General features: G+C 48.3%; 1 protein-coding gene and 1 pseudogene across 1 annotated transcript in view; both read left to right on the top strand.

Annotated features, from left to right (window-relative positions):
• Positions 1-468: 468 nt before the first annotated feature.
• LOC140733108 (protein capicua homolog) lies at positions 469-2,161 on the top strand (annotated as a pseudogene).
• Positions 2,162-2,243: 82 nt separating this feature from the next.
• The window catches only part of LOC140733080 (protein capicua homolog), a 93,475-nt gene continuing 68,846 nt past the window's right edge, over positions 2,244-26,872 (top strand). The window contains exon 1 of the mRNA XM_073055908.1: positions 2,244-2,436. Coding sequence (XP_072912009.1) covers positions 2,244-2,436 — 193 coding nt within the window. The remainder of the gene's footprint in view (positions 2,437-26,872) is intronic.

Here is a 26,872-nt window from a genome sequence, read left to right as displayed (position 1 = left end):
CCCGAGGGAGCTTCCAGCCGCAAGACGGCCACCTTTAAGAGCCGGGCGCCCCGCAGAAAGGCAGTGGAGGAGCTGAGTGGGGCAGAGGAAGGACGGGAGGACCCTGGGGGGAGCGGAGGTGGAGAGGGTGGCAGCATCAGCGAATCTTCTGTCCCTCCACTCCCAGCCTCTTCCCCTGAGCGCCAGCCCCACCTTCCTGACCCCTGTCCTGCTCAGAGCTCTTCTGGGACAGAGACAGCCAGTGAGCATTCGGCTGGAGGCGAGGAAGATGAGGATGAGGAGGAGGGGGTGGAGGTGAGGGAGAGGGAAGCAGGCGAGGGACCCCAGGGTGTCCCAGCTCGCAGGAACGGGGCCTTCCGCCCCTCGGCCCTGCGCCTTGGAGGAGCAGGGGCTGAAGGAGAGGGGGAGGGTGGGTCAGAGCCTGTTGGTGGTGAGACGCCGTCAGGCCACCCACCCCTCCCTTCTGGCACACCCCTCTCCCCTAGTGTCCGGATCTGCACCCGACCCTCGCACCACCCACCCCCCTACCGTGAGGGCCCGGTCCCTCCAACTTCCTCTTCCTCTTCCTTGGGACCCTCGCCTCCCACCTACCGGGTCCCTCTTTGATGCATCGTCGGAGCCACGGGAGGCCTGGCTGGGCCCGACCTCCCTGCGCCTTCCGAGGGGCCCCCCTCCCCTCCCTGTCACGTCACCCTCTGCCTCCTCTGCCACAGCCCCTCCTCCACCACCGAGAGGGTCCCGCCCTTCGCCTCGCCGCCGCTGCTGCCCGGAGCTGGCAAGTCCAAGCCCCACCTGCGGGCCCAGTGAGATGGCCAGCCCGGGGCCCCCCTCGTCCCCCTCACCTTCCCCCTCGCACTGCCGGCCGCCCCCCTCCCCAGGAGGCCCCCGACCCCAGAGTGGGGGGATGTTCCTCCTCTGCCTCCTCCACCTCCTCCTCCTCAGCGGTAGCGCCCCGCTCCCGCACCCCGCTCTCTGCCTCCTCCCCCTCTGCTGCCTCCTCTTCCTCCTCCTCGGCCGCCGGCGCGACGGCCCCCCAGTCGCAGCACAAGTACAGGAAAGGGGATGTGGTGTGCACGCCCAACGGGATCCGCAAGAAGTTCAACGGGAAGCAGTGGCGCCGTCTTTGCTCCCGGGACGGCTGCATGAAGGAGTCTCAGAGGAGGGGCTACTGCTCCCGCCACCTTTCCATGCGCACCAAGGAGCTGGAGGGGGTGGGCGGGGCAGGCGGAGATGGGGGAAGGTCCAGCCACGGGCCCCTGGAGGGCAGCTCTGAGTACGACTGGGATGAGACGTCCCGGGACAGTGAGGCCAGTGGTTCGCGGGCCGAGCCCCACCCCCGACCGCCCGCCGGCGTCTCCTCCGACCTCTCCAGTTTCAACTCGGACGAGTGCGAGGCAGCCAACATGCTGGTGTCGCTGGGCAGCTCGCGGTCCGGCACGCCGGGCTTCTCGCCCGTATCCAACCAGTCGCCCTTCTCACCTGCCCCCTCCCCCTCCCCCTCCCCCCCTCTTCGGCTTCCGGCCAGCCAACTTCAGCCCCATCACCGCCTCCCCCGCTGTCCAGCGCGTCCCCTGCCCCTCTGCCGTCTCCGCCTCCTCCTCCTCTTCGTCGTCCTCCTCCTCTTCCCGCCGCCGGCATGCCAGCACGCCCAAGGTGGGCGGGGTGCTAAGCCCGGAGGGAGCTCCCCAGCCACTGCCCCCCGCCCCACCACCATGTCCACCACCACCACCAGCACCGGCAGCCCACGGGCATCCAGCCGACCTTCCAGACGAGCCTAACCTTCACCGTTCCTGTCAGCCCGGGGAGGGGCAAGCTGCGGGCCGAGTGGTCTCAGACCGGAACCCCCGTCCCCTCTGAGCCACCGCTGCCCCCTTCCTCTTCTTCCTCCGCCTGCCAGCCCTCCCCCCGCCTCCTTCTCACCCCCTCGCCCTCGGCGCTCAGCTCCGACCCCCTCCCTGCCGGCCCTTCTGTACGCAGGGTCCCCCCTGCCCGGCGCGACTCCCCTGTCATTGTCCGCAACCCCGAGGTCCCATTGCCCGCCCCGCTTCGCCGAACTCTCCGGGGCCCGGAGCCGGGGCGGCGGCGGTGGGGAGCAGAAGCAGCAACCCCCGCCCCCACCGCAGCAGCAGCAGCAGCAGCAGCACCCTCCCCTCCTCTGTAGGACCCCCGCTGGGGGCGCGGGGGGCTGCGGCAAGACCCCGCTCCAGGCCCCCGTGCCCATCAATGCCAGCCGCGTCCCGGGGATGGTGCGGGGGGCCTCGCCGGGGCAGCCCGCCCCCCAGCTGGGCGCCCCCTCCCACCAGGAGACACCCTTCCAGCCGCTGGCCTTCCACCCCTCGCCTGCTGCCCTCCTGCCCGTCATTGTGCCTTCGCAGGACAGTGAGACCAGCCACCCAGCGCCCAAGAAGGAGGTCATCATGGCACGACCTGGCACAGGTAAGGACCGGTTTCCCTTCTGTGGCTCTGATTCATTATTGGAACTGGCATATTGCTGTCACATGGGAAAAGCTTGTCTTGCATACTGTTCATATACTTGATTTATATGTGAATGCACACTTGCTGTAGCTCAATGTACCATGTCATGAGTTTTTTTACTGGCCAAAATCATTCTGCACTGCATTAAGCTAAAGCAAAGTAAAGCAGTAAGAATGCAGAGTGTAATGTGAAAGGAGTGCAGTGCCAGTCAATGATGAAGTGCAAGATCATACTGAGGTAGAGTGTGAGAACAGCAGAGTAGAAGCTCTCCTTGAACCTACTGATAAATGCTTTTAAGCTTTTGTATCTTCTGCCCCATGAGAGAGAATGTCCCGGGTGGGAGGGCTGCTCAATTATCCGGGCTGCTTTGCTGAGGTAGCGAGAAGTGTCCCCGTCCACGGAGGGGAGGCTGGTTTCCGTGATGTGCTGAGCCATGTCCACAACTCTCTGCCGTTACGTGTGGAGCTGTTGCTGTATCAAGCTGCTGTGCGTCCAGACAGAATGCTTTCTGTGGTGCATCAATAATCATTGGTACAAGTCCATGGGACACGCTAAATTTCTTGAGCTGCTGCTGAGGAAATAGAGACCTTGGTGACCTTCCTCATTGTTGGACCAGGACAGGTATTGCTAATGTTCACACCAAGGAATTTAAAGCTCTCAATCCTCTCAACTTCAATACCGTTGATGTAGACAGGAGCATGTGCACCTTCCTGTTTTGACATTGGGGAAAGGTTGCTATCATGACACCATGTCACTAAGCTCTCAGTCTCCTTCCTGTCGTCTGACTCGTCATTATTCGAGATGCGGCCCACTACAGTGGTATTACGTTGTGAGATCAGTTTATTGTTGTCACACTCACCAAGTGAAGAACTTTGTTTTGTGTGCTGTCTGCACAGATCCAAGTTTAGTGCCTTATGTGCAATTCCCTGTATGTAGCGGTGCGAAGAAAAACATACTCACAGCAGTATCAGGTAGCTAAAGTATAAATTAGATACAACTTTTGCAAGAAAGAATAAAATTGTGTCTGTTGGTTGAAGGGAAGTAACTGTTCCTAAATCTGGTGGTGTAGGACTTCTGTACCTCTTGCCCGATGGGTACTGTGAGGAGATGGCATGGCCTCGATGGTGGGGGATCTTTGATGATGGAAGTTGCCTTCTTGAGGCAGCGCCTCCTGTGGGTGCTACTGATGGTGGGGAGGGATGTGCCCGTGATTTATTGGGTTGAGTTCACCACTCTCTGCAGATTCTTACGTTCCTGCACATTCGAATAGTTGTGCCACATGTCATTTGATCCCATCAGTACTTTGAGGTAGTACAAGGGAAAACAATAATGGAATACAGAATGAAGTGTTGCAGTTACCAGAGGAAGCGCGGTGCAGGCAGACAATAAGTTTCCAGGCCATGACCAGGTAGATAAAGGTCTACTTTATTGTACAAGGTAGTCAGTAGTCTGTTATTGTTCAGTAGTCTTATAAGAGTGGGATAGAAGCTGTTCTTGAGCCTTGTGGTACGTGCTTTCAGGCTTTTGTGTCTTCTGCCTGACAGTGAGGCGAAGTGTAGACAGTGTCCGTAGAAGCGAGGCCGATTTCTATGATGTGCTGATGTCTGCAGTTTCTCGTGGTCACAGGCAGAGTAGCTGCTGTACCAAACAGTGATGCATTCAGATAGGATGTTTTCCATGGTGCATCAATAAAAGTTGTTAAGAGTCGATGGAAACATGCCAAGTTTCTTGAGCCTCCTGAGGAAGTAGAGGTGTTGATGAGCTTTCTTCACCGTCTCATCTTGGACCAGGTGTTGTTCACTCCTTGTAACTTAAAGCTCTCAACCTCAGCACTAGGATGCATATCAGAGAATGTGTACTGTCCCTGTCTTTCTGAAGTCAATGACACCATGGTTGTCATGATGCCATCATGCCACTAGGCTCACTGTCCCCTTCCTGTACTGTGACTCATAGCAGGGAGGGGTGGGTTGCTGGTGGTGGGAAGACAGAGAGCACATGGGGCTGAGATAATCATGCCATCGGAAGACGTATCAAATCTGCTGAGAATGTACAGCAGGATATTGTCCAGCTGGAGGTGCGGACAGAGAAGGAGCAGGTGGAGCTTAACTATATAGTTTTGTTTGCCCTGTTGCAGGGAGACCAGGAAAGAGGGCAGAGAGGATTTACGAGGATGTTACCAGGACTAGAGGACCTGGTAATAGGGAGAGATTGGTCAGGCTAGGACTGTATTTATTGGAGCTGAGGAGAATGAGGGGTGACCTTATAGGTATATTTAAAATTATAAGAGGCATAAATAATTTTTTTTAAGATTACCCTAATGTGTCACATGTACATTGAAACATACAGTGAAATGTGCCATTTGCGTCAAATCAGTGAAGATTGTGCTGGGGGCAGCCAGCCCACAGGTGTCGCCACGCTTCTGGTGCCAACATAGCATGCCCACTGTTCACTAGCCCGAACCCTGACCCGTACATTTTATGGAATTTGGGAGGAAACCGGAGCACTCGTAGGAAACCCAAGCAGTCACAGAGAGAATGTACCAATTCTTTATAGAAGGTGGCGGGAATTGAACCCTGATCTTACAGCTTGCACAGTAAAGCTTTCACAGTAGCCACCATGCTACCATGCTGAGAGGCTGGGTGGCCACAGTCTTTTTCACAGGGTCGGAGAGTCCAAAATTAGGAGGCACAGGTTTAGAGTGAGAGGGGAAAGGTTTAAAAGGGACCTGAGTGGCAATGTTTTCATACAAAGGGTGATGAGTATTGGGAATGAGCTGCCAGAGGAAAGGATTGAGACAGGTATAGTGGTATCATTTAAGAAGCACCTAGATAAGTACATGGAGGGGTGGGGGGTTGGAGGGATACAGGCCAAATGCAGGAAATTGGGATTAGCTCGGTCGGCACCGTGGTCGACGTGGACTGGTAGGGTCGAAGGGCTTGTATCCATGCTGTACTGTTCTGTGATGGTGAGGTGCTGCACTTTGGGAGGTCACATGCAAGTATACAGTAAATGGCAGGAACAGCAACATACAGAGGGGTCTTAAGGTGCACTTTCTGGATGTGGTGCTGTTGGCAGAGATGCTGTACCTTTATAACAGAAGTGCGGCATGGCGAGGAAATCATCCAGGAAAGTGCATCTGTATTTCACGGGAGATCTTGGTCCCCTGATGCAGAAGTGCCTTTCTCTTGAACCACTTGGGCAGGTGATGTGTTCTGACTGCAGTGTGTGGGAGATGGGTGTTTAGCTTCAGCTTGTCACTGCCTGAGCAACTGACCGGCCATGGGTTGGTGCACTACCCCAGTGATCCTCTCAACAGTCCTCACAATCCTTTGACCCACTGAGTTCCTCCAGCATTTTGTCCGTGTTGCTCCATGTACCAGCAGCTGCAGTCTCCTGTGCTTCCACTCTGATGGTAGAAATCAAGAAGTCATATTGCGGCCACGCAAGGCTTTGCCTGGGCCCCATCTGGAGTTTTGTCTGCTGTCCTTGCAAAGCCTGAGTCTGTGGTGAGGGAGGCAAATGCAAAGTTAGCATTTGTTTCAAGAGGACTGGAATATAGAGAGATAGATAGATAGATAGATACTTTATTCATCCCCATGGGGAAATTCAACTTTTTTCCAATGTCCCATACACTTGTTGTAGCAAAACTAATTACATACAATACTTAACTCAGTAAAAAATATGATATGCATCTAAATCACTATCTCAAAAAGCATTAATAATAGCTTTTAAAAAGTTCTTAAGTCCTGGCGGTAGAATTGTAAAGCCTAATGGCATTGGGGAGTATTGACCTCTTCATCCTGTCTGAGGAGCATTGCATCGATAGTAACCTGTCGCTGAAACTGCTTCTCTGTCTCTGGATGGTGCTATGTAGAGGATGTTCAGAGTTTTCCATAATTGACCGTAGCCTACTCAGCGCCCTTCGCTCAGCTACCGATGTTAAACTCTCCAGTACTTTGCCCACGACAGAGCCCGCCTTCCTTACCAGCTTATTAAGACGTGAGGCGTCCCTCTTCTTAATGCTTCCTCCCCAACACGCCACCACAAAGAAGAGGGCGCTCTCCACAACTGACCTATAGAACATCTTCAGCATCTCACTACAGACATTGAATGACGCCAACCTTCTAAGGAAGTACAGTCGACTCTGTGCCTTCCTGCACAAGGCATCTGTGTTGGCAGTCCAGTCTAGCTTCTCGTCTAACTGTACTCCCAGATACTTGTAGGTCTTAACCTGCTCCACACATTCTCCATTAATGATCACTGGCTCCATATGAGGCCTAGATCTCCTAAAGTCCACCACCATCTCCTTGGTCTTGGTGATATTGAGACGCAGGTAGTTTGAGTTGCACCATATCACAAAGTCCTGTATCAGTTTCCTATGCTCCTCCTCCTGCAAGGATGTAATATAATGTTGAGACCGCACAGAGTATTGTGAGCAGTTTTGGGCTAAGAAAAGATGTGCTGGCATTGGAGAGGGTACAGAAAAGGTTCACGGAGTAATTCTGGGTTAATGTATGAGGAGTGTTTGATGGCTCTGAGCTGGAATTTAGAAGAATATGGGGGGGGGTGGGGTGGGGAGAAAGGTCTTATTGAAATCTAATGAATATTGAAAAGCCTGGATAGAGTGGATGTGGACAGGGTGTTTCTTATAATGGGGGAGTCTGGGACCAGAGGGCACAGCCTCAGAATAGAAGATGTCTCTTTAGAACAGAGATAAGGAGGAATTTCTTTGCCCAGGGAGACTAGAATCTGTGGAATTTATTGCCACAGATGGCTGTGAAGGCCAAGTCATTGCATATTTAAAGCAGAGGTTGATTGATTCTTGGTGTGTAAGTTCGTCAAACATAGTGGTGGGGGGGGGGGGGGGAATGGGATTGAGAGGGATAGTAAATTAGCCATGAGGATGAAAGGCAGAGCAGTTTTGACAGGCCGAATGGCCTAATTCTGAGCCTATGTCTCATAGTATTATGGTCTTATTGTCTTCTGGTCACCCCACTACTGGAGTATGTAGAGGCTTTGGAGAGGGAACAGAAGGGATTAACCAGGGAAAGTACAGAGTAAATGGCATGAGCCTTTTATGGTGGAGCAACTCAGTGGGTCAAGCAGCATTTGTGGGAGGATAGGAATTATCAACGTTTTGGGTCAAAACCGTGTATCAGGATCCAACATGTCAACAAATCCTCTCCCCACCCCCACCCCTGCCCCCAACAGATGCTGCTCGACCCCTTGAGTTCCTACAGTAGATTGTTTGTTGCTCCAGATTCTCCAATTGCTCCAGATTCCAGCATCTGCAGTCTCTGGGAATGAAACAAGTAATATACGAGGATCTCTGGGCCATTGAGTGACCTTAAGGTCCAAATCGATAGCCCCCTGAAAGTGGCAACACAATATCACCAAGACCAAGGAGATGGTGGTGGACTTTAGGAGATCTAGGCCTCGTATGGAGCCAGTGATCATTAATGGAGAATGTGTGGAGCAGGTTAAGACCTACAAGTATCTGGGAGTACAGTTAGACGAGAAGCTAGACTGGACTGCCAACACAAATGCCTTGTGCAGGAAGGCACAGAGTCGACTGTACTTCCTTAGAAGGTTGGCGTCATTCAATGTCTGTAGTGAGATGCTGAAGATGTTCTATAGGTCAGTTGTGGAGAGCGCCCTCTTCTTTGTGGTGGCGTGTTGGGGAGGAAGCATTAAGAAGAGGGACGCCTCACGTCTTAATAAGCTGGTAAGGAAGGCGGGCTCTGTCGTGGGCAAAGTACTGGAGAGTTTAACATCGGTAGCTGAGCGAAGGGCGCTGAGTAGGCTACGGTCAATTATGGAAAACTCTGAACATCCTCTACATAGCACCATCCAGAGACAGAGAAGCAGTTTCAGCAACAGGTTACTATCGATGCAATGCTCCTCAGACAGGATGAAGAGGTCAATACTCCCCAATGCCATTAGGCTTTACAATTCAACCGCCAGGACTTAAGAACTTTTTAAAAGCTATTATTAATGCTTTTTGAGATAGTGATTTAGATGCATATCATATTTTTTTACTGAGTTAAGTATTGTATGTAATTAGTTTTGCTACAACAAGTGTATGGGACATTGGAAAAAAAAAGTTGAATTTCCCCATGGGGATGAATAAAGTATCTATCTATCTATCATCTATCTATCTATCTAAATCGGCTGGTAACGAAGGTGTATGCCATGCTTGCCTGGATAGGTCGGTGTGCTCCCTCTGAGCTGCGTAGGTACGCGGCCGCACAGTAACCGAAACGCACCTGCCTACCTAGTCTTTGTAGCCAGGCAGCTGGAGCACAGACAGGTGAGAAAAAGCTTACGAAAAGTGAAGGATTTTCTTTGTTGTACTGTATTTTATTATATCCTTCAATTAATAAATAAAACCAAAGGTATGTGATTTTTCATTTTAAATATTCATAGTATACATATTACAAAAACAACATTTTAGTTTTCAGGCCATGTGAAACATTTCCTGCTGAGCGCAACAGTTGGTCCGCGCAGCTGTTAAAAAAAAAATCAGAGGGAACATTAGTGTTGAGTACAAAATTTGGGGAGTTACATTGCAGCTGTGTAAAACCTTGGTTTGGCCACACTTGGAGTATTGTGTTGCCCCATTACAGGAAGGGTGTGGAAGCTTCGGAGAGAATGCAGAAGAGGTTCACCAGGGTGCTGTATGGTTTAGAGGGCATGAGCTATTAGGAGAGGTGGACAAACTTGTGTTTTCTCTGCAGCGACAGAGACTGAGGTTCACCAGGAGGGTGCTGTATGGTTTAGAGACCATGAGCTATCAGGAGAGGTGGACAAACTTGTGTTTTCTCTGCAGCGACAGAGACTGAGGTTCACCAGGAGGGTGCTGTATGGTTTAGAGACCATGAGCTATTAGGAGAGGTGGACAAACGTGTTATGTTCTCTGGAGAGATGGCGCCTGAGAGGAATAGACAGAGTGAACAGAGTTTGTTTCCTCCGGGTATCGAGTATGAGTGAAATGTTTTGTGTGCCTCACAGAAGGACCAATGGGGTGGGGATCAACTGCATTCTGACAATTGGTCCGATATGGTAAAGAAGCCAGCGGTGATTGGAATTGTGATTGTAATTGGTTTATTGATGTCACATGTAGTAAGGCACAGTGGAAAACTCGTTTCCCACGCCATCCATACAGACTGTTTCATCAAGTCACTGTACTGAGGTAATCCAAGGTAAAACAATAATAGAGTGCAGAATAAAGTGTTCCATTTCCAGAGAGTGCAGTGCAGGTAGACAGTAAAGTGCGAGGGGCCATAACGAGGTAAATTATTCAAAGTTCAGAAGTTGAAAGGTCAAACTAAATTTATTATCAACGTTACCCTGTGCAACACCGAGATTCATTTTTTTGTGGGCATACTCAATAAATCCAGTGAAAGACCACATCAACCTGGGTGTTCAATCAGTGTGCAAAACACAACAAACTGCAAATACAGGAAGAAATAATAGCAATAAACAAATAAGCAATAAATATCAAGAACAAGAAGAGTCTTCGAAAGTGAGAACATTTCACTGATGGGGCAAGTGATGCTGAGTGAAGTTATCCCCCTCCCCACCCCCCGGTTCAGGAGCCTGATAATAACTGGTGCTGTGAGTCCTGAGGCTCCTGTACCTTCTTCCTGAAGAGAAGAGAGCATGATCCGGGTGGCAGGGAGGGTGAGGTCCTTAGTGATAGATGCTGCTTTCCTGCTACAATGTTTCATACTCTCTTTATCTGTGATGGCTTTATCTGTGATGGACTGGACCATATCCACTACTTTTTTTGTTCAAGAGCTTTGGTGTTTCCATTCCAGGCCTTGATACAGCCAGCCAATATACTCACCATCACACATCTATAGAAGTTTGTCAAAGTTTAAATGTAATGCCGAATCTCTGCAAACTCCTAAGGAAGTAGAGGCACTCCTGTGCTTTCTTCATAATTGCGCTTACCTGATGTGAGGTCAAGAGTCCATTTGATTGTACTAGGGAACCAATCAATAGTCATATAGTAGTGGGGTAGAAGCTGTCCTTGAGTCTAGTGGTATGTACTTTGAGGTTTTTGTTTCTTTTGCCGGATAGGAGGGGGGAGAAGAGAGAATGTCTAGGGTAGGTGGGGCCTTTGATTGGGCTGGCTGCTTTACTGAGGCAGCGAGAAGTGGAGGGGACGCTGGTTTAAGTGATGTGCTGAGCTGTGTCCACAACCCTCTGTCTATTCCAGTGGTCACGGACACCGCTGCTGTACTGAGTGCACAGGCAGTAGCGGAGTTGGGGTTGGTATTGACAGGTGCGTCCATGTCCCCCAGTGTGATGAGGCATAGACTAGCTGTCTGGGAGATGGATACTGTTCTGTAACCAGTGGGGAGAGAGGAGAGTCAGGCCACGTGAGGTGGGAGAGGGGAAGATGCTGCAATAAATAATGTAAAGGCTGATGATGGAAGGCCTGCAGCCCGCAGGGTCCGGTTACCACTCCATCGATCCTCTCTTTCTTAGCTCACATCAACACAGCTTTGGTGGTGGGCGGGAGGAGGAGTCACTTGGTCCCAGAGGTAGGTTGCAGGAATAATGGGCAGAGATGTACAGCACTGAAACAGAACAGGCCCTTCTGCCCATCGTCTCTGTGCCTACCGGGTTACCAAACTAACTGATCCCATCTACCTGCTAGTCAGATTCTTTCTCCCCTGCTTCAAAAGTTGAAAATTAGTTTGTTTGATCATTATGTGCCATATCGTATGATGTAGGTGATCATGGTCTTGGCAATTTTTTCTACAGAAGGTTTGCCACCACCTCCTTCTGGACGGCATCTTTACAAGACAGGTGACCCCAGCCATTATCAATACTTTTAGAGATTGTCTGCCTGGTGTGATTGCTTGCATAACCAGACTTATGATGTGCACCAGCTGCTCATAGGACTACCCCCCCCCCCCACTTCCCTAGTTTCATGTAACCCTGATCTGTGGGTGGGGTCGGGGGGGGGGGTGTTACACCTTGCCCAAGGGTGACCTAGGGCTTGCTGAGGGAAGGAGTGCCTTATACTTTCTTTAGTACAGATGTACTTCCACCCACCACCCTCTGATACTACAGCACGTCTATTTAAGGGGAGAGATGTATGGAGCATTTTTTTCTCCTACAGAGGGTGGTGGGTCCCTGGAATGTGTTGCCGGGGTGGTGGTGGAGGCAAATACAATCGGACGCTGAAGGGTCTGTTTCTCTTCCTTCCTGTTTTACGTGATCTCTATCACTCCATTTCCTGCTTGCAACTGTGGTGAATAAAGTCCCATAGAAGTCTCTGTTGTATCTGCCTCCACCACCGCTCTGGGCAACACATTCCAGGCAACTCTCTGTGTAAAAAAAAACTTGTGTCACACATCTCCTTTGAATTTGCCCTCTCACCCTAGTTGCATGCCCAAAGACACATGCATTAGACATTCCAATCCTCCTGTCTACCATACGGCATAGGAGCAGAATTAAGCCATTCGGGACATCGACATTGCTGTCATTCCATCATTCAACCCCATTCTCCTGCTTTTCCCCCATAATCTTTGACAGCCTTACTAATCAAGAGCCTATTAACTTCCACATTAAATATACCCTATCTATACCCTTCATAGCTTCATAAGATCAATCTTCAACCTTCAGTGCCCCATATCTCTGGTTCTTTCCTGCATAATAGGCTAACAGGGCAGCAGACTGTAAGAAGTGTGAGGGGGAGACTGTGGAGCTGTGGGATTCATTTGTGCCCACAAGTCAATGTGACCCCCAGAACTTGGTGACGCAGTGAGTGGAGCCGCAGCCTCCTGGCCCCAGAGACTGGGGTTCGGTTTCCCCTCCCCTTCTGTGTGTGTGTGTGTGTTTCTCCCCCACTTACTCCCGGGTGCTCTAATTCCCTCCTGCATTCCAACAAAAGATATACAGGGTAGGTGGGTCAATTATCTGATGTGAATTGTGAGAGTTCGTTTGGGCTGGGTGGGTGGGGGTGAATCTTTGTGGGGAGCTAATGGTCAGGTGAGAGAGGATGTAAGAATGAAAATAGGCCAAACTTTGTGTGGTAAGGAAACACGAGAATGAACCAGACATGTTAACAGTTACCATGTGATAACTGTAGAGTTACTGTGTAATAATTGTACAGTGTAATGGGCACTGGTAATAGTGCACAGTCAGTGCACACTAACAGTACAGTCTATAATAACTACAATGTGTCATAACTATATAGTCAGTGTGATAACTGTACAGTCAGTGTGTAATAACTACAGTGTATAGACACTAAAAATTACAGTCAGTGGGTGATAACTAAACAGTCACAGTGTATAAAAACTACAGTTGGTGTGTGCTAACTGTACAGTTATTGTGTAATAGCACTAAAGTCAGTGTGAAATAACTCTAGTCGGTGTGTGATAGCTGTACGGTTAGTGTGTAATAACTACAGTTAATGTGATAACTATGGTCAGCGTGTAATAACTACAGTCAGTGTGAAAACTGTACAGTCATTAAGTAATAGGAATAGTACAGTCAGACAGAAATAACTACAATCACTGTATAAAAACTACAGTCCCCTCAAACCCCTGTGATATAATCTATGGGTTCAGGGGGTTATATATGGAATAACAGATCCCCAGGAGTGCATTGCAGACTGGGGTGGAATTGAAGGTTAGGTTAATACAGTACTGCGCAAAAGTCTTAGACACCCTAGATATTTTATATGGTTTCAGATGATATGACCTCCACAGAGCCCTGATCTCAATATCATTGAGGCTGTCTGAGATTCCCTATAAGACAGCCAGACAGCCTGTCTGAATCCCAGACAGCTAGTCTGCAGAAGAAATTCAAGTTCTCCAAGATGCTCGAAACAGGCCAATTTTCTTATAAAACTGCACAACCATGTATCTAAGAGAATTGATGTAGTTTTAAAGGCAAAGGATAGTCATACTAAAATTGATTTGATTTGGATTTTTACCATTTACTGCTCTTTATAGTAAATGTTTTAATATTGAGAAACCTTTCATTTCATTATTTTTGAAAGCATCTTTGCTTTACAGATTTTTTATACGTGCCTCAGAGTTCTGCACAGTACTGTATCCTAGCGTAGACTCAAAGATATTGCAGACTGGTGGCTGGTGTAGGAGGGAGCTGACCAAGTGAGACCAGGAGAGTTTACCCAGTGCGCAGCCACCAAGACTTGAAGAGATTTTGCTGGAATGTAGTGGGGAGGTTCAGGGGTCAGGGAACTGACCACCATGTTATGGTGAGCAGGGACTATCATGTCATAAAATCATAGAAAGGTATGGCACAGAAACAGGCCCTTTGCCAAGCCATTGAAGCTGTCTAATCCCATCGACCTGCACTGGAACCAGAGCCCTCGATACCCTATCATCGATGTACCCATCTGAGCTTCTCTTAAACATTGAAATCGAGCTCGCATGCACCCCTTGCGCTGGCAGCTTGTTCCACACTCTCACCACCCTCTGAGTGAAGAAGTTTCCCCCCATGTTTCCCTTAAACGTTTCACCTTTCACCCTTGACCCATGACCTTCAGTTGTTGTTCCACCCAGCCTCAGTAGAAAAAGACTGCTTGCATTTATCCTATCTATATCCCACATAACTTTGTATACCTTTATCAAATTTTCTCTCAAATTTCTACACTCCTAACCTATTCAATCTTTCCTTATAACACAGGTCCACCAAAGCCGGCAACATCCTTGTAAATGTTCTCTGTACTTTTCAACCTTTATTACATCTGTCCTGTAGGTAGGTGACCAAAACGACACACAATACTCCAAATTAAGCCTCACCAATGTCTTACTCAACTTCAACATGTAATCCTCAGGTCCTGTTGGCTGCGTAATTGTAGGGAAGACAATCTCTGGCCCCACCAAGTGTATAAGATTGAGGTGCATAGCCTCCAGTTTGTGTGAATGGTGCATGATGTGGTACCCTGTTACAAATCAGTACCACGAAATTACAGACAGTACACCATATGTAATTAAACGATTTAGTTTTATAATTCTTAATTTGACTAAAGGGTTAGAATAGTAAAACAAGAAGAAAAGGGCCCATTTTAATGAAGCAGTCTAATGTGCATGTTGGAGCTCTCAGTCTCCCTTCCATCGGCCCTCCATCGATTTCCCCGGGCTTCATCGACTCCCGGCCCCACTCCAAGTCCACTCCGTCCTGGTGTCTACAACCGCTCCTTTCTGGCATCTTCTCCCTTCATCTTCCGCCGAACAAAAGACCCAGATCACCTCGCTCTCAGACACGCAAGAAAAAACTCTCGTCATTGGACGGCGCACATTCCAAAGCCCCCGTAGCCGGAACCCAAATATTGCTGCTGCAGAAAAACCATTACATTAGCAGTGAAGTCTTTCCTTAAGGTGTTACAAACACAACATCCCATGTCCTGTGCTCAATACTTTGATTTATGAAGGCTAAAGTACCAAAAGCTTTCTTTACGACCCTATCTACCTGTGATACCACTTCCAATGAATCATGAACCTGTATTCTTAGATCCCTTTGTTCTATCGCACTCCTCAGTCCCCTACCATTCACTGTGTAAGACCTACCCGGGTTGGTCCTACCAAAGTGCAATACGTCACACTTGTCTTGGTAGGACATTAAATTCCATCTGTCGGTTTTCAGCCCGTTATTCAAGCTGGTCCAGATTCTGCTGCAAGCCGCGATAGTCTTCTTTGCTGTGCACTACACCCCCCGATCTTGGTGTCATCTGTAAATATGCTGATCCAGTTAACCTCATTATCATCCAGATCATTGATATAGATGAGAAACAGCAAAGGACCGGCACCAATCCCTGCGGCACTCCACTAATCACAGGCCTCCAGTCAGATAGGCAACCATCTACTACCAGTCTCTGAGTTCCCCCACCCCAGAAAATATCTAGTCCAATTTACTACCTCATGTTGAATGATGGGCGACTGAACCTTCTTGACGAACCTCCCATGCTGGACCTTATTAAGTGCCTTGTGGAAGTTCATGTAGACAACATCCATGCCTTCATCAACTTTCTTGGTAACTTCCTTGAAAAACTCTGTAAGATTGGTTAGACATGACCTACCATGCATGAAACCATGCTGACTATTCCTAATCAATCCATGTCTTTCCAAATACTCATGTATCCAGACCCTTAGAATACCTTCCAATAAATTTCCCACTACTGATGTTAGGCTCACCGGCCTATAATTTCCTGGTCCTGGTTCCTGGTTTCCTGGGTAGAGTCCTTAAACAGCGGAATAACATTTGCTATCCTTGAATTCTCTGGTACCTCACCTGTCGCTAAGGATGATTTAAATATCTCTGATAGGGCCCCAGAAAGTTCCGCCCTTGCCTCTCACAGGGTCTGAGGAAACACCTTGTCAGGTCCTGGAGATATATCCACCCTAATTTGCCTCAAGACAGCAAACACCTCATCCTCTGTAATCTGTATACAGTCCATGCGGTTGATGCCATTTTCCCTCACTTCTATAGACTCTGTGTCCATCCTCTGAGTAAATACAAGTGGAAAAAATGCAGCGAAATCTAGGCCTGGAGCAATTCGCCAGTGTCGTTTGGACAATTGATGTGAGGTTCGGACAATTTAAACGATAGTCTAGGGTCTTCTCGCTCCATGATGTGAAGGCTGTTAGACTGCCCCCAGCTGTTGTGCTTCATGTCTGCGAACCTTTCAGTGACTTGTCCTGCTAGTATGATCAACTTAATACTGAGGCTTTGGGCCTACTCTGGCCTGCTCTGGAGATTTGGATCTAAGGACTCATTTTGGTTTGGAATGCTAGAATTGTTCGCATTTATTGTTTATATGATTTGTTTTGTGCTTATTTTTGTCTTTCTCTGTGGTCACTGTGGGGTTTGTTCTTATTTTTTTAAATTGGGTTCTGCCGGGTTCTATGCTTTGTGACTGCCTGTAAGCAACCAATTCTCAAGGTTGTATAATTTATACATTCTTTGATAATAAATGCACTTTTAAAGTTTGAAGCTTTCTTTTGGCTCCATGCATGGATTACCAGAGGATCTACTTTGTCTCTTGCAATCCTTTTGCTCGACACACCTGTAGAGTCTATTAAGATTCTCTTCACCTTGGCTGCTGAGGCAACTGCGTGTCTTATTCTAGCCCTCCTGGTTCCTTTTTTAAGAGTTCTCCTGTATTTCTTAAACTCCATAATCAACTCGTGTCTTCCTACCTGCCTATACCTACAAAGCACCTTCTTTTATTGTTCTCTTAACCAGGGCATCAATATCTCTTGAAAACCACAGTTCCCTACATCTGTTATCTTTACTTTTTTATTTTGAGAGGCACATACAAGCTTTGTGTTCTCAGAATTTCGCTTTTGAAGGCCTCCCACTTACCAAGCACACCTTTGCCAGGAAACAGCCAGTCCCAGTCCACACTTGCCAGAGCATTTCTGATAACCATCAAAATTGGCCTTTCACCGATTTCGAATCTCAAGCTGCAGACCGGACCTATCCTTCTCCATAATTACTTTGAAGCTGATGGCATTGTGATCACCAGATGAAATGTGTTCCCTTACACAAACTTCTGTCACCTGCCCTGTCTCATTCCCTAGTAGCAGATCACGTTTTGCACACTCTCTCATTGGGACTTCCATGCACTGATTAAGAAAACTGTCCGGACTACATTTGACAGACTCTATCAGGATGCATTTGGGGAAGGAACATGTGTGTTTCTGTCCCTGTCAGAGATGGTGGAGATGCAGGTGGCCTGGTGAAGAAAGAAAGAGAGAGAGAGAGAGAGAGAGAGAGAGAGAGATGTGTGTGTGTGTCGGGGGTGCAGATGAGGGCTCAGTCAAAGACACCCAGTGAAACACACTGAGCTCATCATCAGGGTGCCAGTGGTGAAAGGCTATAGTGAAGCCACACCCCCCCCGGTCAGTGTCATTCCCACAGTGTCTTCACGCTCTGCACACGTGACTCCACACTACACAGGGTGCTCTGTACAGGAGTTTGTGTCCATGGTGACCTGCTCTCACACTCTCACAGCCCTACTTACGCACAACATCACTTCCTCAGCCTCACTCCCTGATGCTCGCCCTACCTCTTTCCCTCACTCCCCTCCTCTCACTGATCAAACTACTGAGTCTCAACAGTGGCCTCTGATTTTCCGTCGGGTCTGAAGCATCTGCAGGGTCCATGTGCCTGATCACTAACTGTCTCCCCTCCAGTCTCCACCCTCCCCATTCCCTGCTACACGTCATAGGCAGGAACATGTGGAGTCTGGTGCTGCCCTGTTGTTAGGCAGGCCTCTGTTATTTATTTATTTAGAGATACAGCGCAGACAGGCCCTTCCGGCCCAGTGACGCGCACCATCCAGCAACCCACCTATGTAACACTAATGTAATCACAGGACAATTTGCAGTGACCAATTAACCTACTAACCAGTGCGTTGGAACACCCAGAGGAAATGTACTTGCTCACAGAGAGAATGCACAAACTGCTTACAGGTAGCACTGGAATTGAACTCGGAGCTGTAATAACATTGCACTAATCGCTACACTACCCTGACAACAGAGTATTGTTACCTCCCGTCGGTAACATCACCTGCTTTATATCCTGCTCCCATTCTCATACAGGTGTGCTCGAGCTCCGGTATATCTCAGCATCAGTAATTGGTTTATTACTGTCAAGTGAATCAAGATACAGTGAAAATGTTTGTGTGCCTTCCAGAAAGATGCATGCATCAGTTATAGGCACTCACTTCACCAACGCATTGTACACTGTGTGTGTGGGTAAGTTACAGTCACACCATGTGTGGGGGTAAGTTACAGTCAGACCATGTGTGCGGGGTCATTTACAGTCACACTGTGTGTGAGCCAGTTACAGTCACACTGTGTGTGTGGGGTTAGTTACAATCATGCCATGTGTTTGGGGTTAGTTACAATCAGACAGTGTGTGTGAGTCAGTTACAGTCACACCGTGTGTGTGGGTAAGTTACAATCAGACTGTGTGTGTGGGGTTAGTTACAGTCAGGCTGTGTGTGTGGATTAGTTACAGTCAGGCGGTGTGTGGGGTTAGTTAGAGTCACGTCGTGTATGTAATTGACCCAGTTACAGTCACACTGCGTGTGTGTGTGTGTGTGGGTCAGGTACAGTCACACCATAGGTGTGGGGTCAGGTACAGTCACACCGTGTGTGTGGGGTCAGGTACAGTCACACTGTGTGTGGGGTCAATTATAGTCATGCCGTGTGTGTAGGTCAGTTACAAAAACACAGAAGGTAGGTGTTAGTGGGATACGAACCTGAAATGGTGTCCTACATCTGAACACAGGAGACTGTCCTTTTTACTACAGCTACCTTCACCTCCTGTACCTCACATGTGTTCTCTCTACACGTGTTCTTTCTGGACACCCATTCTCATCCATCTCATACAAATGGATGGTGCAATTGTTCGATTTAAAACCAGTGTATTGTGCCTAAGCAATGGAGACTACAATGGGATGAGGGATGATTTAGCTACTGTAGACTAGGAGCACAGATTATATGAGGAACAGTGGAAGTCTTTCAAAGAAGGTGCCGCATAAAAGACTTATCCATAAGATAAGGATGCTTGGAGTTGGGGGTGATGTACTAGCGTGGATAACTAATAGAAAGCAGAGAGTTTGGATACATGGGTGTTACTCTGGTTGGCAGTCAGTGGTGAGTGGTGTGCTTGGGTCAGTGCTGGGCCCGCAACTGTTAAAAATATACATTAACGATCTGGAAGAGGGGACCGAGTGTAGTGTGTCTAAGTTTGGTGATGATACTAAATTGAGTGGAAAAGCAAATTGTGCAGAAGATACAGAGAGATATAGATAGGTTAAGTCTGGCAGATGGAATACAATGATGGTAAATGTGAGGTCATCCACTGGAAGGAAAAATAGAAGATCAGATTATTATTTAAATGGTAAAAAAAATGCAGCATGACACTGTGCAGAGGGACTTGGGAGTGTTTATGCATGAATCACAAAAGGTTGGTTTGCAGGTGCACCAGGCTATCAAGGAGGCAATTGGAATGTTGGCCTTCATTGCTAGAGGGATTGAATTTAAGAACAGGGGGGTTATGCTACAACTGTACAGGGTACTGGTGAGGCTACACCTGGAGTACTGCATGCAGTTTTGGTCTCCTTACTTGAAGAAAAATATTCTGGCCTTGGAGGCGGTGCAGAGGAGGTTCACCAAGTTGATTCCAGAGATGAGGGGGTTACACTACGAGGATAGATTGAGTTGCCCAGGACTGTGCTCGCTGGAATTCAGAAGGATGAGAGGAGATCTTAATAGAAACATGTAAAATTATGAAAGGGGTAGATAAGGTAGAAGCAGGAAAGTTGTTTCCACTGTGACTAGAACTAGGGGACATAGCCTCAAGATTCGGGGGAGTAGCTTTAGAACAGGGATGAGGAGGAACTGCTTTTCTCAGAGAGTGGTGAATCTGTGGGATTCTCTGCCCAATGAAGCAGTGGAGGCTACCTCAGTAAATATATTTCAGACAAGGGTGGATAGATTATTGCATAGTAGGGGAATTAAAGGTTATGGGAAAAAGACAGGTATGTGGAGATGAGTCCATGGCCAGATTATTGAATGGCGGAGCAGGCTCAATGAGCCAGATGGCCTACTCCTGCTCCTATTTCTAATATTCTTATGTAGACCAGGACTGGGCAGCCTCGAGTACACTTTCCCACCCCACCTTCTCCTAGCTCTCTGCTTCTCCCACACACAACCACTCACACCCTTCACTGCCATATCCTGGTAACCAACCTCTAAGCTTTCCTGGTCCCTATTTATACCCCCACCACCACTGCTTATGTGACTAGACAGCAGAAGTAGGAGAGGTGAAGAGCGCGGCAGCTGGAGGCTGGCTGTGTGTCGCACTCACGTTGTCTCCTGTACCCATGTTGGCCATTACCATTGGTTTCCGCACGTGTGCGCGTACACACACACACACACACACACACTTCCTTTCCTCCTCTCCTTCTTCCCTTCCTTCACTCAGTCCCTCCCCCTTTGTTCCCCCAACTCTCCTCCTTCCCTTATTCCTCACCTCTTTCCCTTTCACTCTTTCTCTCTCTCTTATCTCCCTCCCTCCCTCCCGCCTTCCCTCCCTTCCTCTGTCCCTTCTTTCCTTCCTCCCGCCTTCCCTCCCTTCCTTTGTCCCTTCTTTCCTTCCTCCCTTATGTCCTCCCTCTTACGCTTTCTTCTTTCCTCCCTTCCTCCTCTCTTCTTCCCTTCCTTCCCTCATTTACTCCTTCCATCCTGTCTCTCTCTGCCAGCTAATTTCATATTCCTACCACCTGTTCCTTAAGTTCCTTTTAAATCTCTCCCCACTCACCCTTATGAACCTGTGCCCTCTAGTTTTAGACTCCCCCACCCTGGGGGAAAAAGCCTAAAACCAACCATTTTATCTCTGTCCCTCATGGTTTTACAAATCTCTGTAAGGTCACTCCTCAGTTTCCTTTGCTTCAGGAAAAACAGTCCCAGCCTATCCTCATAACTGAAGTCCTCCAGCCCTGGCCACATCTGTTCTCGTGAAGGGTTACAAATATGTGGAATTCTTTCCCACTGAGGCTGCAGAAGTGATGAGGGCAAGGGTGTTCGGAGCTGGAATTCTGTCTGGATGCCCAGTTGATGAGTGTTGCCGAGGCTAGAGTTCTTGCCCTCAGGCAGTGAATTCTCAGTCAACGAAGGCTCCCAAGGCTGAGCTGGTGATGTGCAGGGGCCAACGTGGCACAGTGGGTAGAGCCACTGCCAACCAGTTTCAGAGACCCGTCGGCATTGTGTGTATGTGTTTGAGCACCTCCGGCGCTCTGTGTGTGCACATGTGTGTATACGGTACTGTGCAAGAATCTTAGGCACCCTAGATTTTTATTATAAATTTTGTTTTAGGTGTTTTTTTTTTGTCTTCTGCAGTAATGCGTCGGTAGAAAGGAACAAATTTTAGATTTCCAAGCATTTATTTTCCCAAAAATTAGATGTTAGAGAAATGTTTGTATTTCATTAAAGAAAGTAACTATTAATGACCACTTTTCAAACAAAAACTTGATAACTTTGTTGGTATCTAGCCCAGTGCATGATTGAACAAAGATAACGAACAGATGCTAATGATCATTGACATCATGAGTTGAATGAACTAAACTGATTAACTGAAATGGGTGCAGAAGGACTGAAACTGGGTGATGCAACCACACAAAAGGGTGAGGCTGTGGCAGATGTGACGGTTTAACCTTCAAATCATCAATTCTTACACTATGGCAAGAGCGAGCACAGCAACATGTCACAAGGTGGTCATCCTGCATCTGCAGTGTCTTTCCCAAGCAGAAATTTCATGGCAGACAGGAGCTTCAGGCTCTTCTCAAGAAACATAACGAAACAGGCAAAGTTAAGGACCAGAAACGTAGCAGTCAGTCACAGAAACTGAGAGCAGCAGATGAGAGATACTTCTAAGTGACATCCCTTCTAAATCAGAAGAAATCCAGCATTGTTATCAGCTCTAAACTCCCATAAGCCACTGGAATCCAAGTACACCCCTCTATAGTCCAGAGAAGTCTTGACAGGGGTGGTCTTCGTGGAAGAGTTGCTGACAGAAAGCCATTCCTCTGAAATGGAAATAAGGCCAAGAGACTCAACTATACACAAAAACATAAGGGCTGGGGTGTTGAACAATGGCAGCAAGTGCTCTGGACTGATGAGTCAAAATTTGAAATTTTAGCTCAAACAGGAGGCAGTTTGTCCGTAGAAAAGCTGGAGAGCGCTACATGGATTAGTGTCTGTAGCCAAAAGTGAAGCATGGCAGAGGTTCCCTGCAGGTTTGGAGTTCTGTTTCTGCAAATGGAACTGGTGATCTGGTTAAAATTGATGGAATCCTCTCTGCTGAAAACTACAAGCAGATTCTCATCCATCAGGCAATATCATCAAGGAGGCGTCTGATGGGTCCCATTTGCATTCTTCAGCAGGACAATGGCCCTAAACACATGGCTAAGGTCATAAAGTACTATCTTCAGCAAAAAGGAGTTCTGCATCAGATGGTATGGTCTCCACAGAATCCTGATCTCAACATCATTGAGACTGTCTGGGATTACCTGGAGAGGCAGAAGCAAGCGAGAGAAAGCCCAAGTCTTGAGAAAAACTGTGACAAATTCTCCAAGAGGCTGGGAACAACCTACCAGCTGATTTTCTTATAAAACTGTATAACAGCGTATCTAAGAGAATTATTGCAGTTATAAAGGCAAAGGGTGGTCACACCAAATATAGATTTGATTTAAATAAAAACACAAAATGCTGGCAGAACTCAGCAGGCCAGACAGCATCTATGGAAGGAGGTAGTGACGACGTTTCGGGCCGAAACCCTTCATCAGGAGTGAAGTAACATTGGATGGTCGGGGGGGGGGGGGGCGGGGGGTAAGAAGTGGGGGGAGGGATGAAGTAGAGAGCTGGGAAGTGATAGGCTGAAGGGAAATGGGCTAGGGGGAAGGTGGCGCTCAGTCCTCCAGCATTGGCGGGATCTCCCTGTGGCCACACACTTCAATTCCACAGACCACTCCCACTCCAACATGTCTGTCCATGGCCTCCTCTACCGTCAAGATGAGGCAACATGCAGGTCAATGGAGCAATACCTTATCTCCCGCCTAGGTAGCCTCCTACCTGCCGGCATGAACATTCAACTCACAGACCTCCGTTGATACCCCTGCCCCCCCCTTTACCCCATCCCTATCTATAATTTTAGTCTGATTCTCTTTCTCTCTGTTTTCCCCCCTCACTATAATCTCCCCCCAGCCCTGCCTTTCTTTCTCTTTTATTTCCCATAATTCTCCACCTTCCCCCTAGCCCATTTCCCTTCAGCCTATCACTTCCCAGCTCTCTACTTCATCCCTCCCCCCACTTATCCCCCCCTCGACCATCCCATGTTACTTCACTCCTGATGAAGGGTTTCGGCCCGAAACGTCGTCACTACCTCCTCCCATAGATGCTGTTTGGCCTGCTGAGTTCTGCCAGCATTTTGTGTTTTTATTCATTTCCAGCATCTGCAGATTTACTCGTGTTGCCATTGATTTGATTTAGTTTTTTTTAAACTGTTTTCTGTTCTTCATAGTAATTTTTTGATATTTAGAAACTTTTAAAGTTATTATTTTTGAAAGTATTTTCACTTTACAGATTTTTTTTACATGTGCTTAAGACTCCTGCACTGTAGTGTGTGTGTGTTTGTGTGTTCCTTCCTTCTCCCTGTGTGTATCTCTGTGGAGTTTACACCTTCTCTCCTCTCCTCTCCTCGTGGATCTCCCTATGCTCTGGCTTCCTCTCACATCTTAGCTTTGTCAGTCACCCCTGGTGTGTGGGTGGGGACAATGGGGTCAGGGAGCAATACAACATAGATCCAAGCCCTTTGGCTCAACCAGCCCATGCTAACCATGGTACCCACCAATCTAGCCCGAATTTCCTGTGTTTGGCCCATACCGCTCCAAGCCCTGTCCTTGTATGTTCTTGTTCAAGTGCTTCTTCAATGAAGCTATTGTACCTGTCTAAACCACTTCCTCTGACAGCTCATACTCACCAACTTGGAGTGAAGAAGTTAAAAGCTTTTTACTCTTTAAACTCTTCTAAACCTTTACCCTATTATCAAACATATGTGCCCTCTACTCTGGGGAAAAAACTAGTAATGTTTACTTTGTCTGTGCCTTTCGTATTTTTAAACCTTTCTGTAAGGTCGCCCTTCATTCTCCTGTGTTCCAAGGAAGAAAGAGCCAGCCTGGCCAAGTTCTCCCACTAACACGGGCCCTCGAGTCCTGGCAACATCCTCGTAAATCTTCCCTGCCAAGGTCAGGGGGTAGTGGATGGGAATGTGGGGAGAACAAAATGGGATCATGAGTGGTTGATGATCGTCACAGTTTTGTTGGGGCAAAGGGCCTGACTCAAGGAGTGAGAGAATGCAGGGAAGGTGGAAGAAAAGTTTGCCTGAATAGTCCCAGACGTTAGATAAAGTTGAGGGATAGGTTGTTCTCCTTGCAGACTAGAGGGTGAAAAAGAGAGGGATGCGACTTCTGTCAGGTCTAGAATCACAATCAGTATCTCATTTATAATCACTGACTTGTATGTCGTGAAATTTGTTTCTTTGTAGCAGCAGTACAGTGCAAAGGCATAAAATTGCTATAAATTACAAAGATAAATAATTATGCAAAAAAAGTCATGGTAGTTTTATAACACACTGAAAACGCTGGAGGAACTCAGCAGGTCAGGCAGCATCTATGGAGGAAAATACCATGAGACATTTGAACAGTTGCTGTTTCGGGCTGAGATCCTTCGTCAACACTGATCATTCTTCTCCTCCAGTGGTGCTGCTGGACCTGCTGAGTTCCTCCAGCATTTTGTGTGGGTTGCTCAAGATCTCCAGCATCTGCAGAATCCCTTGTAGATCTAACAAATTATCGTTCGTGGTTTTGCGGACCATTCAGAAATCTGATGTCGGAGGGAAGAAGCTGTTTTTAAATCATGGAGTGTGGGTCTGGTTCCTTAACCAAGGTTGCTATAGCCAAGGGGGTGGTAGTGAGGATAAACCTCCCAGTGGCATGTGTCACAAATAGCCTCTGACAACCAGGTCCAGCTCCTGGCCTGCACATGTGGCTCAGCTACTAAGCCTAGTGGAATCAATTCGGCGGCCTAGTAGCATCGTGGTGAGCTTTGCAGTACGGGTGACCTGGGTTCAATTTCCATCACTGTCTGTAAGGAGTTTGTACGTTCTCCACGTGACCATGCGGGTTTTCCCCGGGTGCTCCAGATCCCTCCCACAGTCCAAGATGCACCAGTTGGTAGGTTAATTGGTCATTGTAAATTGTTCCATGATTAGACTCGGGTTCAGTTGGGGGATTGCCGGGTGACGTGGCTTGAAGGACTGAAAGGGCTTATTCCACGCCGTATCTCAAAAAAATAATTAAGTAAATGATACTGACAAGAAAAGGGGCAAAGGCGGATTACTGGTATTTTAGAACCTGTCGCTTCAGGCAGGTGGGACTTGTCAGCTGTGGTTGGCAGCTCATCTAGGGGAAGGAAGTGATCTCATACCTCCACTGCCTTGTGGTTCTACCCACTCAGGAGTAAACCCAGAGGAAAAATCCAGAGTTGAAGTGCCTAAGGCAGACCTACATTGAGTCTAATGCTGACTGGCAACTCCTGCGTCACCGCTGGTGCCAAGCTGTATCGGTCTTTGTCGTTCCTTTGCATTCGTCAGCTGCGTGGAGAGGGGGGGCCTGCTAGATGGGCAAAAGCTTGCTCTACATATTGAACTGCTCTGGCTTGCGTATCACATGGACAGCTGGGGTGCAATGTCTGTGATCGACCCCGACTTCAGGCTCTTGTGACTCCTGTCCAGTGGTGGTAATAGGGAGAGGGCATGTCCTGGGTGGTGAAGGTTTTAATGATGGATCACTGAGGCAGTATCTTTTGAAGGTATCCTCAGTGGCGGGGAGGGTTGTGACGGAGCTGGCCGAGTACACAAACCTTTGATGCCTGTTGTGATTCCGTGCATCGGAGCTTCCATACCAGCCAGTCATGTAATCAGGTATCTTCTTGTTGAGTTGACTGGAGCTCTTGATGCTGGGGAAGGAGAGTCTGAGGGATGTTCTAATGCAGGTCTTAGAGACTCCAGAGGCTATTATAGGTTCGATGGCACAGTGCCTCATTGGGTACAACTGCTGACTTACAGCCTCAGAGACCTGGGTTCAGTCACAACAACCGGTGTTTGTGTGTTGGGGGGAGACCTTTCTCCCTGTAAGGGTCAGTGTGTGTCTCCGTCCTCCCCATGTGTGTGTGTCTGTTTGTCCGTCTGTCTCCCTCCTCCCCGTGTATATATGTGTGTGTGTGTTTGTGTGTTGTCTGTCTGTCTGTACATACATCTGTCTCCCTCCCTCCTCCCTGTCTGTGTGTGTGTCTGTTGATCTGTCTGTCTCCCTCCTTCCCCTGTCTGTCTGTCTGTCCGTACGTACGTCTGTCTCCCTCCCACCTCCCCGCGCGTGTGTGTGTGTCGATCTGTCTGTCTCCCTCCTCCCCATGTGCCGTATGGCTAAGCACAGCTCCAATGCCGTTTTCAAGTTTGCTGGTGACACCACCGTTGTTGGCCGAATGAAAGGTGGTGATGAAATAGAATACGGGAGGGAGATTGAAAATCTGGCTGAGTGGTGCCACAACAGCAAACTCTTGCTCAATGTCAGCAAGACCAGGGAGCTGTTTATGGACTTCAGGAAGAGGAAACCAGAGTTCCATGAGCCAGTCCTCATGGGAGGATCAGAGGTGGAGAAGGTCAGCCACTTCAATTTCCTCAGTGTTCTCATTTCAGAGGGCATGTCCTGGGCCCAGCACACAACTGCAATTATGAAGAAAGCATGGCAGTATGTCTGCTTCCTTAGAAGTTTGCA

The sequence above is a fragment of the Hemitrygon akajei genome, chromosome 1 (genome assembly GCF_048418815.1).
Source record: "Hemitrygon akajei chromosome 1, sHemAka1.3, whole genome shotgun sequence".
NCBI classification, from domain to species: domain Eukaryota; kingdom Metazoa; phylum Chordata; class Chondrichthyes; order Myliobatiformes; family Dasyatidae; genus Hemitrygon; species Hemitrygon akajei.
This window is presented reverse-complemented; position numbering and strand designations above follow the sequence as displayed.